The following is a 16258-nucleotide window of genomic DNA, read 5'->3' as shown; positions in this document are numbered from 1 at the left end:
TCGGTACCGACGTCCGCCACGGTACAATATGGAGCGACTGAAGCTGCCCGAAGTCGCAACTGAGACGTGCAATGCCTCGACGCAGCGTTACCGGATGAGGGTGAGCTCACCGAAGCACCTCTTGAGGACTGCTGGAGCAACGTGAAAGCACCCATTAACAGGGCTGCTGAAGGCGCCGTTGGGTTCGTGGAGCGGAATCGACGGAACGATTGGTTCAACGAAGAGTGTCAGACGGTTTTGGACGAGAAGAACGCAGCGCGGGCGGCGATGCTGCAGCAAGGAACCCGTCATAATGTGGAGCGATATAAACAGAAGTGAAGACAGCAAACCCATATTTCCCGGGATAAGAAGCGCCGCCTGGAAGAGCTGGAGTGCGAAGAAATGGAGCAACTGTATCGTTCTCAAGAAACACGCAAGTTCTACAAGAAACTCAACGCATCCCGTCAAGGCTTTGTGCCGCGAGCCGAAATGTGTCGGGACAAGGAAGGGGGTATCTTAACGGACGAACGTGAGGTGATTGAAAGGTGGAAGCAGCACTACGACGAACATCAGAACGGCGCAGAGGCGGAGGACCAAGGTGGCAGGAGGAATGGCTTCGTCGGTACAGCGGATGAGGGGGACATGGCAGCTCACACGATAGGTGAAGTTAAGGATACTATCCGACAGCTTAAGAACAACAATGCAGCTGGGAAAGATGGTATCGGAGCGGAACTTATCTAAATGGACCCGGATAAGTTGGTCACTTGTCTGCACCGACTGATAGTCAGGATCTGGGATACAGAACAGCTACCGGAGGAGTGGAAAGAGGGAGTAATATCAACAATCAATACGAAACTAACGATTTTAAATTGGCTCACCACTTTAGTAGCCTATTGGTCCCAAGCAAACGATTAACGTACCCTATTATAGTTGAAATTCTATTACTACACTATGTTTGTTTTGATTCGCTATGAAAGTTTGACAGATAACATCAGGGGTGTGTGGATTCATGCAGAACATTCAGGGGTGAGTGAAATAGCTTGGGACTGCTTGGGACCGTTGTTCTGGTACTGAGTGAGCCAAAAATAATAATGATTTTCTTCGGGACCCAGTGGTCTTAGAGTTACCTCTATGGTAATATGCCCAGTATATAAAAAAGGCGACAAACTAGAATGTGAGAACTATCGAGCGATCACTATTCTTAACGCGGCCGACAAAGTGTTTTCCCAGATCATCTTTCGCCGTTTATCGCCGCTAGCAAGCAGATTTGTGGGAAGTTATCAAGCCGGTTTTGTGGACGGGCGATCGACAAAGGACCAAATCTTTACGTTGCGGCAGATCCTCCAAAAGTGTCGTGAATATCAAGTCCCTACGCACCACCTATTCATTGATACTATTGATCGTGAAGAGATATGGAAGATTATGGACGAGAAGAGTTTTCCCGGGAAGCTGATCAGACTGATCAGGGCTACGATGGATGGTGTACAGTGCTGCGTGAAGATATCGGGTGCGTTATCGGACTCGTTTGAAACTCGCAAAGGACTTCGACAAGGCGATGGTCTTTCCTGCCTCCAGTTCAACATTGCGCTAGAAGGTGTTATGAAACGTGCGGGCTTTAACATGCGGGGCACGATCTTCAATAAGCAAGTTCATCTGCTTCGCTGACGACGTGGACATTGTCGGAAGAACGTTTCAGGTCGTGGCGGAACAGTACACAAGGCTGAAACGTGAAGCAGAGAAGGTTGGATTAAAGGTGAATACGTCGAAGACAATGTATCTGTTAGCTGGAGGAACCGAGCGGGATAGGGCTCGCATAGGCAGAAGCGTGACAATCGACGGGGATGAGTTCGAGGTGGTGGATGAATTTGTGTACCTCGGATCATTGGTGACGTCGGATAACAATTGCAGCAGAGAAATTCGTTGGCGTATTATTTCCGGAAGTCGTGCTTACTACGGACTCCAAAAGACCCTGAGGTCGGGTAAACTTCACCTCCGTACTAAATGTACCATGTACAAGACGCTGATAAGACCGGTAGTTCTCTACGGGCACGAGACGTGGACGATGCTCGAGGAGGACCTGCAAGCACTGGGTGTTTTCGAACGACGAGTGCTTAGGACCATCTTTGGCGGTGTTGCGACAGGAATGAAAATTTCAGTGGCCCTATAGAATTAATCCTTTCTATTCACCGTCCAACTTATAGGTTACGTTTTGGTCCTTCACTAGTTTTAAGTATGTAAAGGAATGTAAATTTAGGCACTTAGGCAAACAACTCATTAGCAGAACAACTGATTTTTAGTAAACTATTGAACGGGGGCGACTCCGGCGTAGTGGTTAGCATCCATACCTCTCACGCCGGAGTCACGAGTTCAAATCTCACCCCCGGACAAGTCACGAATGACCCAAGAGTGTTAAAGTGACTATAATAAAAAAAAAGTAAACTATTGAAATAAACTCCACCTTGTCTATCTGTATTGTTTATCTGTTTACTATTCTACATTTGTTTTCTCGTTCTCATCGTTGCCATCAGCTTGTCAGTCAACCGGTGCAACCGATTGAGGGTAGGGTGACCAACTCGACGGTACCGGTGTTCACATTCTCCCCCGGTGCTTCCCACCGTCTGCTGGGACAGCACCACGATCATCTACGTCGAGCACAGCAAGTCTTGATGTCGGTCGCCTGAAGGTTCCCTGTCGTGTCTGCACAGCTGCTTGGCGAACTCTGCCATCGGATCCTTGGAAGATCTGGATCACCTTGCCTCGAACCCACTCATTACGCTTACCGTCGTTCACGACCAGTACAAGGTCTCCGATCTGCAAGGGTTTGGTTTCGCTGAACCACTTCGGTTGTCTTCTGATGACTGGTAGATACTCCACCAGAAACCGTTGCCAGAATTTGTCCAGCTGTCGTTGAATTCCTCCCCAGGTTTCCCGCAGGTTCTTCTGGGATTCTCCAACGTCGATACCACCCTGCTTTGCTCCGCTCGAGTTTCCCAGAAGGAAGTGATTTGGCGTCAAAGCTTCAGACTCCTCCGAGTCCAAGGGTAAATATGTCAGAGGCCTTGAGTTAACAATGCCCTCTGCTTCTACAACCAGCGTTAACAACTCCTCATCGTGCAACTTTCCCTCTGTGTTTGCATCCTTCATAGCCGGTTTGACAGACTGTACCAACCTTTCCCAAGCATCCCCCATATGTGGTGCTCCAGGAGGAATGAAACTCCACTTCGTACTTGTGTTGGTGAACGTCACCGACAGCTCCTTGCCTATCTGTTCTCGAAGAATGCGTTTCGCTCCATTGTCACTGAAGATTTCGATCGGCGATCCTCGGCGCCCGATGAATCGTCGTACACAGGGTATGCAGGAAGCCGTTGACGTTGACTGTACGCTACCTCGAGGTGTACGGCTCGTACAGTGAGACACGTAAAGAGAGCGATCCATCTCTTCACGTTGGATCTTCCCACTTTTGTTAGAAGAGGACCAAAATAATCCAGACCCACGTAGCTAAACGGACGAACGTGCATCGCAAGACGAGCTGGAGGAAGTGCAGCCATCGGTGGATTTCTAGGAAGAGCCTTGCGGATCTTGCACAGCTGGCAGGTATACGCGACCTTCTTCACAAGCTGACGTAAGTTGGGGATGTTATAGCGCTGACGAAGTTCGTTCGTTTCGCTATTCGCATGCCGGTAACGGCGATGATAATCTTTTATTACCAGGTTCACCGCCCGGTGCTTTGAGGGCAAAATAATCGGAAACCGGGCATCGTAGGTCACATCCGTCGCGGCTACTATACGGCTCCGTTGTCGCATCAAACCGACGTCGTCTACTTCAGGCATCAACTTGAACAGCTTGCTTTTCCGTTCAAGGGGCACCTGGTTGTCGTTCGGGTCGGATTTATTCCGTTTGAGGGTGGCCGTTTCACCGGGATAACTCTCCCGCTGTACGAATTTCAAAATCGTGTGCTCAGCTTGTGTAAGCGGTCCAAGCAACTTCTGCTCCGGTTTGGCGGTGTTATAGAGGAAACGTAAGACGTATGCTGTGGTGCGTAGCATCCTCTTCCACGACGAAAATCGTTCGAAGTCCAGTACTGGTTCAACTACGATATGGAACAACACGGACGGTCTGACATCTTCGGAAGTAGATTCAGTTGACTCGGCCGCCTTTGGCCAGGCTTCTTCTGGAAGTCGCAAGAATTCTGACCCGTCAAACCATTGGCTATTCTGGTCGAAGTAAGGTCCTCGGCCCCACTTGGTTGCCTCATCTGCTGGGTTAAGCTTGGACGGAACCCATCTCCACTCGCTTACATCTGTACTCTCCAGTATCTCTCCTACTCGATGAGGTACGAAGGGCTTGTAGCGTCGTGGGTCCGACCGGATCCATGATCGCGCTGTCGTAGAGTCCGTCCAGAGGAACCTTTTAGAGAAAGTGATTGGATGATTGTCTTCTACGAATTTTAGTAGACGTGTACCGAGAACGCATCCTTGCAGCTCCAACCTTGGAATGGACATCGGTTTGAGCGGTGCCACCTTGGTTTTGCCGGAGACCAGAACACAAGCAGGTGCTCCATCTCCTACGGTCGTTCGAATGTAAGCTGCACACGAGTAAGCAATCTCACTGGCGTCGACGAATACGTGAAGTTGAGCATCCTTGTACGTTTAGGTGGTGGCTCTGGGAAAATAACACCTCGGTATCTACACGGTTGAAATGAACTACCGCTTCATCCCAGTCTGTTCCAGCCCGCCACAAATCCTGGATTAACACCTTCCCGTGAATTATGAACGGTGCGAGTAATCCCAGCGGGTCAAACAGTGACATTACGCATCGTAATACTTGACGTTTGGTCGGCCGAGCGCCGCTGTCCAGGATGTTCCTAACTTCATCACTCATACGGGTGGAGAAACTCAATTCGCCCGATCTTGATGACCACAGCATGCCGAGTACTCGATCCACTTGTTTACCGCAATCAACATACAGGTTCTTGCTGTCTACCTCCGCTGATTCCCCAAGTTCCGCCAAGACTTTTCCGCTGTTTGATCTCCAATTTCGTAGATGGAATCCTCCGTTGTGATGAACCAGTCGCACCTCTGCTGAAACCTTCTCCGCTTCACTTTCACTGCCAAAGCTGTCGAGGTAATCGTCGACGTAGTGACTCTTCAATATCCCTTCGACGGCCCTTGGGTACTGCTGGATGTGTTCCTTGGCATTCAAATTTTTCACATACTGTGCAGACGCAGGCGAGCAAGTGGCACCGAACGTCGCAACGTCCATCAGGTAAATCTCTACCGGTCCATCGGGTGTTTCACTCCACAGGAAGCGCTAGCGAGTTCCTATCGGATAATCGAATGCCTAACTGATGGAACATTTGCTCTATATCTGCACTGACAGCTACGTAGTACAGACGAAAACGGAAGAGTACGGCAGGCAAGAGCGTTAGTTGGTCCGGCCCCTTTCAGTAACACACTATTCAGCGATACACCAGAAACTTTGGCCGCCGCGTCCCATACAAGGCGCACCTTTCCAGGTTTGTTTGGATTCGTAACTGCTCCCAATGGTAAGAACCAAACTTTCCTGGGATCCGCATTGTTCAAATCAGCAGGAGTTGCTCGTAGAGCTGGGTTGCGTTCCATCCTCCGTTGGAGACACTGATGTCTTCGCAATGCCATACCGTAGCTATCGGGTAGCTCAATCTCATCCTCCTTCCACAGAAGGCCCGTCTCGAAGTGTCTGCCGACACGCTTCGTTGTTTTTTCAATAATTCTTGAGCACGCTTTTCCTCCGCAGTGAGAGTGGTCCCGAGTTGCTGTAACCCATTCTCTTCCACAGCGAAAAACTGTTTAACACTCTCGTGCAGCGCTTCGTTACTCGTACATTCGCAAACATGGAAGCTGTAGTCCTCGCTGCTCGTTGAATCTTTCCGCCCGTAGACGCACCATCCTAGTCGTGTTTTGATGGCAATGGGTCCTGATCCATCTCCTTCTCTCGTCTTCAATGGTACAGCAAGCTTTAAGTTGTCTAGCCCGATTAGAATCTCCGGTCTGGCGTTGTTGTAGCTTTGAATTGGCAACTTCTTCAAGTAAGCAAACTTCTTTGCTGCCTCTTCTAGTTCGAAGGATTGCGTCGGTAGGTCACCGTGCGAGCATTTAAAAGTTTGTAATATCGCTTCTGATTCGGTCCCGAAACTGTAATTGTCACGGTCTGTGACTCCTTCTCTACCCGCGACGTATTCCCGGTCCATCTCAGACAGAGTGGACGTGGTTCTCCTGCCAACCCAAGCTGCGCTACCAGATCACCTTCGACTAGCGTCAATGACGAGCCTTCGTCCAGAAAAGCGAAGGTATCAACTTTCCCTGACTTTCCGTGCAACGTCACGGGTATAATCCGGAACAAGAACGTGAAGGTAAGAATGCTTAGTGAAATATCAAAGTATGTGAGAACGGTGTATGGAGGCGATGAACCACAAGCTGGCGCAACTCTATGGTGAACCCTGTATCCAGAAAGTTGCGAAAGCTGGAGGGGTACGATGGGCGGGACACGTTTTAAGAATGCCGGACAACAATCCCGCAACAATGGTGTTTGCCTCGAATCCGGCCGGTACAAGACGAAGAGGAGTACAGCGCGCAAGGTGGTTAGACCAAGTGAAGCAGGATCTTGGAAGAGTGGGACGGTCAAGAAATTGGAGACAAGCAGCCACGGACCGAGTGAATTGGCGCAACATTGTGGTGCAGGTGCAATTCTGAGGGATGTCGGACCAGGATAAGTAAGTAAGTAAGTAACTAGCTGGTGATTGGTGGAGTGCACCTTTCTGAACCCGAACTGTTCTGGAAGGGTAAGGTTGTTTTCGTCAACAAACCTGAACAAACGATTGAGAATGAGTTTCTCGAACAATTTACTCAGCGCTGAAAGGAGGCCGATTGCTCTGTAGCTTGAAGACAATGTTAGATCTTTACCGGGTTTGCGGATGGGTATAATTTTTGTGACCTTCCTTGGATGCTTGGAAAGTAGTGCAACTTCAAGCATCTGTTGAAGATAACGATCAAAAGAGACTGCACATTACTGCTGAGTCTCTTCAAGATTAAGTTGAATATGCCGTCAAACCCGGGACCCTTCATATTCTCGGTGAATTTCAGCGCTGAGCAAATCTTATCCGACGGAGGCATCTAGGTTTTGAACGCATTTCGCAACCTGATCTTCGAGCGGACTTTGGATAGTCGAGCCAAGCAAATGCGGTGAAGCGAGCTTTCTCCTCTTCATCATACTCGTCTCTGAGAGGTGGGACGGGTTTGGGTTGAGTTTTTAGAACCTTGGATACCTTCCAGAATAGTCTATTAATATATTGATGAGAATTATTGTCAATACTGTGGGCGAAATCACCGACCACCTATCTCCAGATAAACCATCCTACCGTTTCCTACACGGTTAGAAAAAAGTACCTTCACTCATTTCTTTTCACTCTTTCTTTTCACTCATCTCGGCACTATAGTGCAGGAACCCAAAAGTAGGTAAAGCGGGTCAAAGTAATTTTCATTTACTTATGTGCAGTTCGTATGGAATTTTCCACTGGCTTTTTAACCAAAAGTAAGTTAGTTGTACCCAACAGTAGGTAAATATGATTATACTCAACGTTGGGTTCCCACACTTTACTACCCCTATTGGGTGGTTTTGCTCCTTCGTTTTTGACAACATTAGAAGGAGAAAAGGAGACAAACTAGTCAAAAGTAAGTAAAAGTGAACTGGCCGTTGGGTACTTTTTTCTTACCGTGTACCCCTTACATCATCATGATGACATCTATGGCAGTTGCCAACATCGCAGGCTAAAAACAACACCAGCTTCATAAGCAGTAGCAGGCGTACAGTTGTTTCTCATACCTTGTTCCATTCCACATTCTGTATTCCTAGAGTATAATTATTATTAAAGACCGTGTGAAACAAGTTCGGCCTCGTGTATATTTTATATTAGAAAGAATTTCTTTTTCGTGGTTTCCTCCGGTTCGCTTCGTTTCTGCTGGTTCTGCCCACAGGTTATGGGCCCAGATCGAGGAAAGTGCGGAAAAGTGACGGACATTAGAAGAAAAAACGGGTCGGTCAGTTGATCGGTCGAGTGCGCTAGTGTGACTTCATTTTGTTTTCTGCCACGCGGCGGAATCTCGGTGAAATGGCGGAGGGTGCAAAAGTGTCTTTGCCGAAGCTCACCCAGCCGAACTGGGGCTCCTGGAAGCAGCGTATGGAGTGGCTGCTGGAGCGAGAGGACCTTTGGGAAGTGATTATTGTTGTTAAGCCAGAACCCGAGACGGAAGGATGAAGGGCAAAAGACCGAAAAGCGCGGGCAAACATTGGGCTCTGTCTGGACGAGAGCCAATTTAAAGTAGTGAAAAATTGTGAAAGTGCGAAGGGAATGTGGGAAGCATTAAAAACCCATCACGAGAAAGTGTCTATGTTAACGATTGTTCACTACCTGAACCTTTTGTGCAGTGCTAGTTTGTCGGAGGGTTCCTGCATGGCAGCTCACCTTGAGAACATGGAAGATTTGTTTGACAAGCTCACGGCAGTCGGTCAGAATCTTGAGGATACCACTGCGCATCGCGATGGTATTTCGTAGTTTGCCATCATCCTTCCTGAATCTGGTGCATGGAATGCAGAGCCAGATAAACGCGGACTGGACAGTGATGATGGTGAAGAATCGCCGAAATCGTGATGAATCGCTTGCACAGGATGTGAAAGCAATGAAGTTAGATGCTGCGAGTGGCAAGAAGGAACGTTTGTGTTATTTTTGTCAGCAACCGGGACACCTTCGGAAGCACTGTAAAAAGTGGCGTGCGCAGAAGAAAGGTGATTTCGAGAAGAAGCCGAAAAGTGAAGACAAAAATCCAAAGGCCAAACAAGCTGATGGTGATGCAACTGGTAGTGCGGTTTGCTTTGTGGCTGGTGCAGTGATTCGTAACTGTTGGGTGATCGACAGTGGCGCTACGTGCCACATAACGTGTGACAGGTCGTTTTTCACGGAGTTGCGGGTAACCGTCGGTACGACAGTGACTCTGGCCGATGGAAATAAGACGAAAGCGTCAGGCAGGAGAACGCGCGCGGTGAGAGAGTCGAAGTTACTCTGAAAAATGTACTGTTCGTTCCGGAATTAGACGGTGGGTTGATTTCTGTCGGAGCGTTGGCCGCGAACGGTTTTTCCGCGAAGTTCGGCGTGTCGGGTTGTGAGATTCGTAATGCACACGATGAAGTGGTTGTGATTGGTGATAACTCGGGCAGTTTGTATAAGCTGCGAATCCAGGAGTGTTCGCTCAAAGTGGCAGGTGATCATCACGAGCGGTGCCAGCATACGTGGCATCGTCGAGTTGGACACCGGGACCCCGATGTTCTGCGACGATTGAAATCGGAGGATCTGGTGCGTGGTTTTCTAATGAAAGACTGCGGTGTGCGTATCACATGCGAGAGCTGCCTAAAGGGGAAGTTGGCACGAGCGCCATTCCCTGCTTTGGCCGAGCGAAAGACTTCGAGACCTCTGGAGCTGATCCATACGGACTTGTGTGGGCCTATGGAGACCACAACACCCTCAGGTAATCGATATATTATGACCTTAATTGACGATTATAGCCGTTACGCCGTGGTGCACCTGCTGAAGCGCAAGGATGAGGCTGCAGATAAAATTAAGCAGTACGTTCGTTGGGTGCAGAATGTGTTTGGGAGGAAGCCCCTAGTGTTTCGCTCTGATGGCGGGGGCGAATATACCGGTCGTGCGCTGGGAGAAGATTTTTCGAAGGCATCTTTCATCAAAGCTGAGCGTACAAGCAAGAGGTCCAAACATATAGACACGAGACAACATTTTGTGAAGGATATGACGGAGCGAGGCGAAGTTGATCTGGTCTACTGTCCAACGGAGCGGATGATAGCGGACGCACTCACAAAACCCCTGGGTGCGACTAAATTTCGACAGCTGGTGGAGATGAGCGGGCTTTCGAGATGAGTCGATCCGGTGCTCGTTGAGAGTGTGGGAGAAATTACCGACCACCTATCTCCAGATAAACCATCCTACCGTTTCCTACCCCTCACATCATCATGATGACATCTATGGCAGTTGCCAACATCGCAGACTAAAGACAACACCAACTTTACGAGCAGTAGCAGGCGTACAGTTATTTCTCATACCTTGTTCCATTCCACATTCTGTATTGCTAGAGTATAGTTATTATTAAAGACCGTGTGAAACAAGTTCGGCCTCGTGTATATTTTATATTAGAAAGAATTCCTTTTTCGTGGTTTTCTCCGGTTCGCTTCGTTTCTGCTGGTTCTGCCCACAAATACTGATGTATTGACGTCAATATAGAATGTGTTGATAATACGATTATTGTCAATAAAAACAATCGTGTAGGGTCCACTTAACGTTTTGATTTATTTAATTATTTATTAATTTACTTTCGGAATGTTGCCAAAGAACTGTCAACAATTACAATTCAAACTCTTTCACGTCGGAAAAGAAAATTGCCCAAAATAAACCATTCTCTCACGGCTGCCAAACAATCGAAGGTAACATTCTATTTCGACAAAAAATCTCATTGCAATGTGATGAGTTCATTCGTCCTCTAGTCTAGAACCTAGTAAGGTACTAAGACGAGATGTCGTCATGCCACAGATAGAAGTTATACAGCGAACTTTCAAGACGCTGAATCACACATACATAGCATCGAGTCGAACCATTTTTAGAACGTTTGGCGTCCAAAATAAAACCGAGCAATCAAAAACAATCAACCGCCTACCTGTTGCACATGATCGAAGCAAACTGGCGGATGGACGCGCAAATTTTGTTTACAAAACATTCGGCACCACGTGCTTCCCGTCCGCGAGATTAGATCGATTTGTAAGGATGAATCTTGGCTTTGATCGTGTCGTGAATGATCGTGTCGTGAATCACCGACTTCGTGCCAATAGTCTCGCGAACTCTGACCTCGGTTGTAGGACGGCAGCACCGGGCCAGGCCAGGAGGAGTGAAAGTGATTCAAATGCACCGCCGATGGGTTCATCTTCATTAAGTTGCAGCAGGTCGACCGCAGTGGTAACGTGGTGGTTCTTGGCAGAATTGAGAGCCTGAAAGGGAAAATTGGAAAATTATAGTTGATTATTTTATTTTCTGCGTGTGTGTGTGTGAGGAAAAGTTCCAACGATATTTCCTGAGGGAAAGTGATTTGATCGAGTAGGAATCGAATTCGAGCGTTAAAATGGTGCTGGATATCGCGCTGGCAAGATTGGACAACACGACCCCGTTTGGGTTCAAACTCATCGGTGGAGCCGATTTTGACGTTCCGTTGCAGGTCGTCAAAGTGAGTTCCAGGCTTAAATGTGCCATTTTATACGTAAACAAACAAATGTCGGTCCAGAAATTTGGACGAAAATGACTAATTTCAAGCAGAGAAAAAATGTGCGCCGAAAAATGTGGTTACGTAACGTAGCGCAGAATACCCTGTAGAAATCGAAGGTTAAGATAGGCTTTCGATTACTTCAAGCCACGCCAAGGTGTTCCCCATGACGGACCGACGCTATTCTTTGAAGGCTGTGTGATTAAAAATAGGTTGGACTCGACGCGCAAACGGGCAACATTTTAACCAAGGACTTTTATTGAAATTTTTCCCTGAAGCGAAAGCCGCCATATTGGAAAACGATCAGCTGTCAGTGGCGAGGCCTAACCTCAATGCCGACTTGATTGATTGATTGGCTGGTTTTTCTTGCTCGGTGTGCTGGCGGTATTTTCATCGCCTTCTTGGATGCAAGCAGAATGGCAGCAGAGCGTGAATTAAAAATAGCCTGCTTGGATGGTTGATTTTTGTTTCGTTTTTTTTTGCGTTCTTATCCGTAGGTCATACCCGGAAGCATTGCCGAGGAGGTTGGCATGTACCTCGGGGACGTGGTGATGCGAATCAATGACATACCGACCAGCAACATGTCGTACTACGACGCCCATCAGCTGATGGCCTGTGCGGGGAATCGGTTTACCCTAGGGATTTTGAGGTTAGTTTTTAAGGTTCGAATGTTGAGGCATGGTCTAAAAAATGGGCGAAAATTGCAGAGCACGTGAAATTCCCCCGCAGCAGCGAGCTATTGTCAAGGAGAAGACTCCCAGTGGAGAGGCGGACTTCAACAGTTTGCCAAAGCCGTTCTGGACTCCGGGAAGCGTAAGTAGCATTCCGCAGACCAAGGAAGAACAGGAAATCGAGCAGAAGATTCCGGACGTCCCGATCACCGATGAGCAGATTGCCGAAATTCTCTCCGGTGAGGCAGAAGTGCTCAAGCAGCACAACATAATTGGGTGAGTAGAGCTGGTGTTCACTCGCACGTATTTCGCTCACATCGATCACCGCATCTTTCATTGGATCACCCATCTCTCATAAAGGGTCAACTTCAAGAAGATGATCCCTACCGCTGGAGTATTCAAGCAAAGCGAAGTGTTCAAAACTCTCAACAGCGAACTGGTGCAGACGGAGGAGGACAAGAAGTGGACCACCTTCATGCAGAAGCCGAGCCGTCCGACGCCGAAGACTCGCGAGGAGCGTCTGCGCGAAATGCATCCACCCGCGGAGCGCTATCAGGTACGAATCGTAAAACAGCCGAAGCCGAAGATCGCACCCGACTACAAGCCACCCAAATCGCCGGTAAGTTTCGTTCGTTCGTTTGATCGCGAGTGTTGTGTGTCGTTCAGTTAGTTTCCTGCTGTTACTACGAGTTGAAGGACATACGGAAGTGCGCTTTCACTTAGTTGAACGCGAAGTGTTCACCAGTTGATTCGATTTGCTCTACATAGGAGCCAGAGCCAGAACCGGAACCGGTGCCGATGTACGACGACTACCTGTACGAGCGAACCGAAATTGAAATGGAGACCATCAAGACGCTCGAGTCGGAACCAGTCATGGAGAATCCAGGTAATCCCGATAGCCCCGATCCTTGTTCCGATGACCCTACCCGTAATCCAGAAGACAATCCCGGTCCCAATCCTGACAGCAGTAGTGGTAACGACAACGCAGATAACTCGAGCCCTACGATCGCAGGTAATCCAGCTAGCCCGGCAGCCGAGTCGGAGGAGGAACCGGAAGCGTCCGAGGAGTTCCGGTCCCAGCTACAGAACGTCCAGAAACAGTTGGAGGCCCTATCGAGCCTACCGAACACGATCCAAGCCACGATCGCTGCCCTAACGGAGCAGCTGTCCGCCTTGGCTCAACCGAAACGAAAATCCAAGAGCGTCACCCCACGCCCAGAAGGTATTCGAATTTCGGTTGTCACGTGCCATCGCTTATTGCGTTGCATCTACACTACTACACCACACAGTCACTCGAGACACTTGCCGTCGATCACGTGACACACCCACAAAGCACACCTTTGTATCTTCTTTGTGCCGTGCAGAAGTAGCGAATGCATTGATTCGACGCCTAGAGATGGCGAGCGTAGCGGAAACTGCTCTGCTACAACTGCGCTCTCTAGGTCATCGAGTGTTTGTGTGTGTGAGTATGTGAGCGCGTGATAGTGATGAATGCGAAACTGTTTTTACAGAAGGTTCAACAGCTGCACAGCAAGCCGATGGTGATGCTGCTGCAGCGTCGTCGGAGGAGATCGTAGCGGAAGTATCGGAGACCTTCGAGGTTACCGAGTACAGTAAAACGGAAACCGGTACGGCTGAGAGCGAACAGTCCGCTAGCTCTGACGAAGGTGAACACATTATCTACACTGACGAACAGTTAGAGAAGCTGCAGCTCAAGATGAAGGAACACGACATCGAGTGGACCGACCGGAACGATAAGGTAGGTCCCCCGTAGAAGTTAGTCTGAGCTTCCGTACGTACGGAGCGAAGCTGTTCTCGGATTGGAATAATTCAGTTTGTGTTTCTATACATGTATACGCTGCTCGACAACATACACGCACAACACTTACGTAAGTCAATACAGAAACCCAAGTACCAGACAGTGGAGTGGGCGATCAAGACACGTAGATATTTCCTGGTGATGCAGGGTGAAGAGGATGTAGAATACATTACACTGCCACTGCGGATCTCACAAGCAATTTACACCGGAGAAGAGCAGACCACACAACCGATTTCAGACATCACACCTGCCGTCGAAGCACAGTAAACACTATTGTACAACTATCCAAAACATTGAGAAAACGCTTAAATACAAGTTACCGATACCGAATACTACAATCTTGAACCGGAGTTTAACTTATAGCTGTCAAACCTTGTACTAATACGGAAACGATTTGGGTGGCTTGAGGCTTAGTCTACTAACAAGCTTCTATCTACGCGTAGTCTTCGTGGTTGCGAATCTAATCATTTTCCATCCCCTCCCATCCCCCGAATACTATTACTAATTGGGTATGCGCAGAGTTCGGAAGAATCGTCCCAGGCCGGTGTTGCAGAATCTGGGAACACTCGAACGGCGGTCCAGAATGAGCTGAAGCTGCAGGTCGTCAAGAAGAAGAAGAAGGCCGTCAGCTCGTTCGGCCCGTTGACCCCGCAGGAGCGTCCAATCTATCTACCCGGAGGTCGCAAGTGGCGCAACGCCAAGGATGCCTTCAACGAGCAGTTCATCGCCGAGGTGATCAGCTCGCAGGCCGAACTGATCCAGGGAACCACGCTCGGGTAATTAGTGTTTTTGAGTTTCGCTTTCTCTTTCACAGGACATTCAGATAGGCCATTGGAAGCCATTTCTTAATTCATTCTGATCCGCCATGTCATTCATCTACTTGTAGGAACTTTTACGAAAGTCCTCATCTGGGTTACGACGACAGGTAATAGCACCGCCGTTTTCTGGGGTTAGGTTGCGCTCTGTTGTGTCCCCTGTTGTGATATCTGTCTAAAACTGGCATTTGGTGACTAACGTGGAAAATCATGACTCGCACACCTGCACACACATACGCCCTGTCGGGAACAAATTCGCTCTAATCGTTCGATCTCTCGCCATGCATCACTAATCTAAATCATGGTCATCTAACAGTCATTTTGTGTTTTAGGTGAAATTTTGGAACTACTGCTGGTCCGAGGACAAGGAGAAAAAGCCCGAAGTCCACCGGTATGTATGCATGCCCACCTGTTCGACGGCACTCCCATCTAATTGTCTGCCAAACTTTACATTTTCAAGAACAACCTCCAAAAAGTTCTCCAACTGTGAATCCCTGATCTCGAAGTTCGAGCAGGTTCTTTTCAAATAGGTAAGGTCGTGTCGTTGTCCACGTTCACTGTATTCGTCCCGCATGTCTTCGCTTTCCATTCATGTTCCGCAGTTTTCGAACCTCCTCTTCATGTAGATCTAATCCCATACCAACTAATCTGCCGTTCATCGACAGGGTCAACTTCCTCAAGTACCAGAAGCCGGAGAAGGATCTCACCTTCATCAAGAATAGCGACGTATACAAGCTGATCCACGACCAGGACGCCCCGAAGTGCGGTATTGAGCTGCGTCCGGAGCTGGTGCTGGCCGAGGAAGACGTGCGAAAGGTAATGCATGATGAAACCATCTTTCAGCCCCGCAAGGATCGGGTCTTTCTGTTCCAAAATTGATTGCATCTTTCAATCTTCCATTTCCGAATCAATCGCTCTCATCTGTCGTCATCCGATCAATCAATTCTCGATTGGCTGCGTACCCGATCCCGTGACACGTGACACCATCGCGGCCGCCGCTCCACACCATCGACGTCTCACTCGGGGTGTTCCGACCGATTCGACAGTGTACATCACCGTGTTAAAGAGAACCAAGCTTAGTTTGTGCATATTGTACTATCCCCCTCCCCCTCTCCCAACGTCAACATTGTTCTTGAATTTATCTTTTGCCAACAAAAGAAAGTTCCGCGCTATTTCCCTCCCTCCTATTTTTAGCTCCGGTCTGACCCGACGCGGTCAGCTGGTTTCTTTGCGAAATGATGAAAACAACAGACTATTTGTAGCTTGTAAGGATTTTAATTTTAGGACACTTTTCAACCCTTGTTTTTCATTACATACTTCATTTGCCAGAAACAGGTTAGCTGTATAGTTTGTTTTGTAGTTTGATCACTTCGTTGACTTTGGTTTGTCAGAGATTGTCAGAGATTGGACACAATGGAAATCGTCCGAAGAACGAGTCAGCCAAAATCAAATCGCGTGTTGTTTTGTTTTTTTTCTCTCATCCTACAAGTTCACAATGACGCATTATATTTTACTAGGGTTAAGTATTTTAAATATGGAAATATAGACGACAAAATATGTATGACAGAATTACTGGATCCGAAAACTGAGTCCCTAATTGGCTGTCTGGACGAACTTTCGCAT

General features: G+C 48.3%; 1 protein-coding gene across 5 annotated transcripts; it reads left to right on the top strand.

The window, feature by feature from the left end:
• Positions 1–11003: 11003 nt before the first annotated feature.
• Zasp67 (Z band alternatively spliced PDZ-motif protein 67) lies at positions 11004–16190 on the top strand. Of its 5 annotated transcripts, XM_065216850.1 has the most exons (11): positions 11004–11294; positions 11828–11979; positions 12038–12277; positions 12362–12620; positions 12770–12887; positions 13014–13223; positions 13513–13760; positions 14340–14596; positions 14707–14745; positions 15301–15451; positions 15682–16190. In XM_065216850.1, the coding sequence occupies exons 1-11, from the start codon at positions 11193–11195 to the stop codon at positions 15697–15699; spliced, it is 1794 nt and encodes a 597-aa protein (XP_065072922.1). In that variant the 5' UTR covers positions 11004–11192; the 3' UTR covers positions 15700–16190. The 5 variants fall into 5 exon arrangements, with proteins under 5 accessions (XP_065072922.1, XP_065072921.1, XP_065072920.1 ...); XM_065216849.1 differs by lacking the exon at positions 14707–14745 and having other exon boundaries at positions 15301–16190; XM_065216848.1 differs by having other exon boundaries at positions 12770–13223; positions 15301–16190.
• Positions 16191–16258: the final 68 nt, after the last annotated feature.

Source organism: Ochlerotatus camptorhynchus, unplaced genomic scaffold, assembly GCF_037179485.1.
Source record: "Ochlerotatus camptorhynchus isolate MF236.1 unplaced genomic scaffold, CSIRO-AGI_Acam_v1.1 ptg000069l, whole genome shotgun sequence".
Classification (NCBI taxonomy): domain Eukaryota; kingdom Metazoa; phylum Arthropoda; class Insecta; order Diptera; family Culicidae; genus Ochlerotatus; species Ochlerotatus camptorhynchus.
The sequence above is the reverse complement of the archived record's forward strand: the minus strand, read 5'-3'. Positions and strand labels throughout refer to the sequence as shown.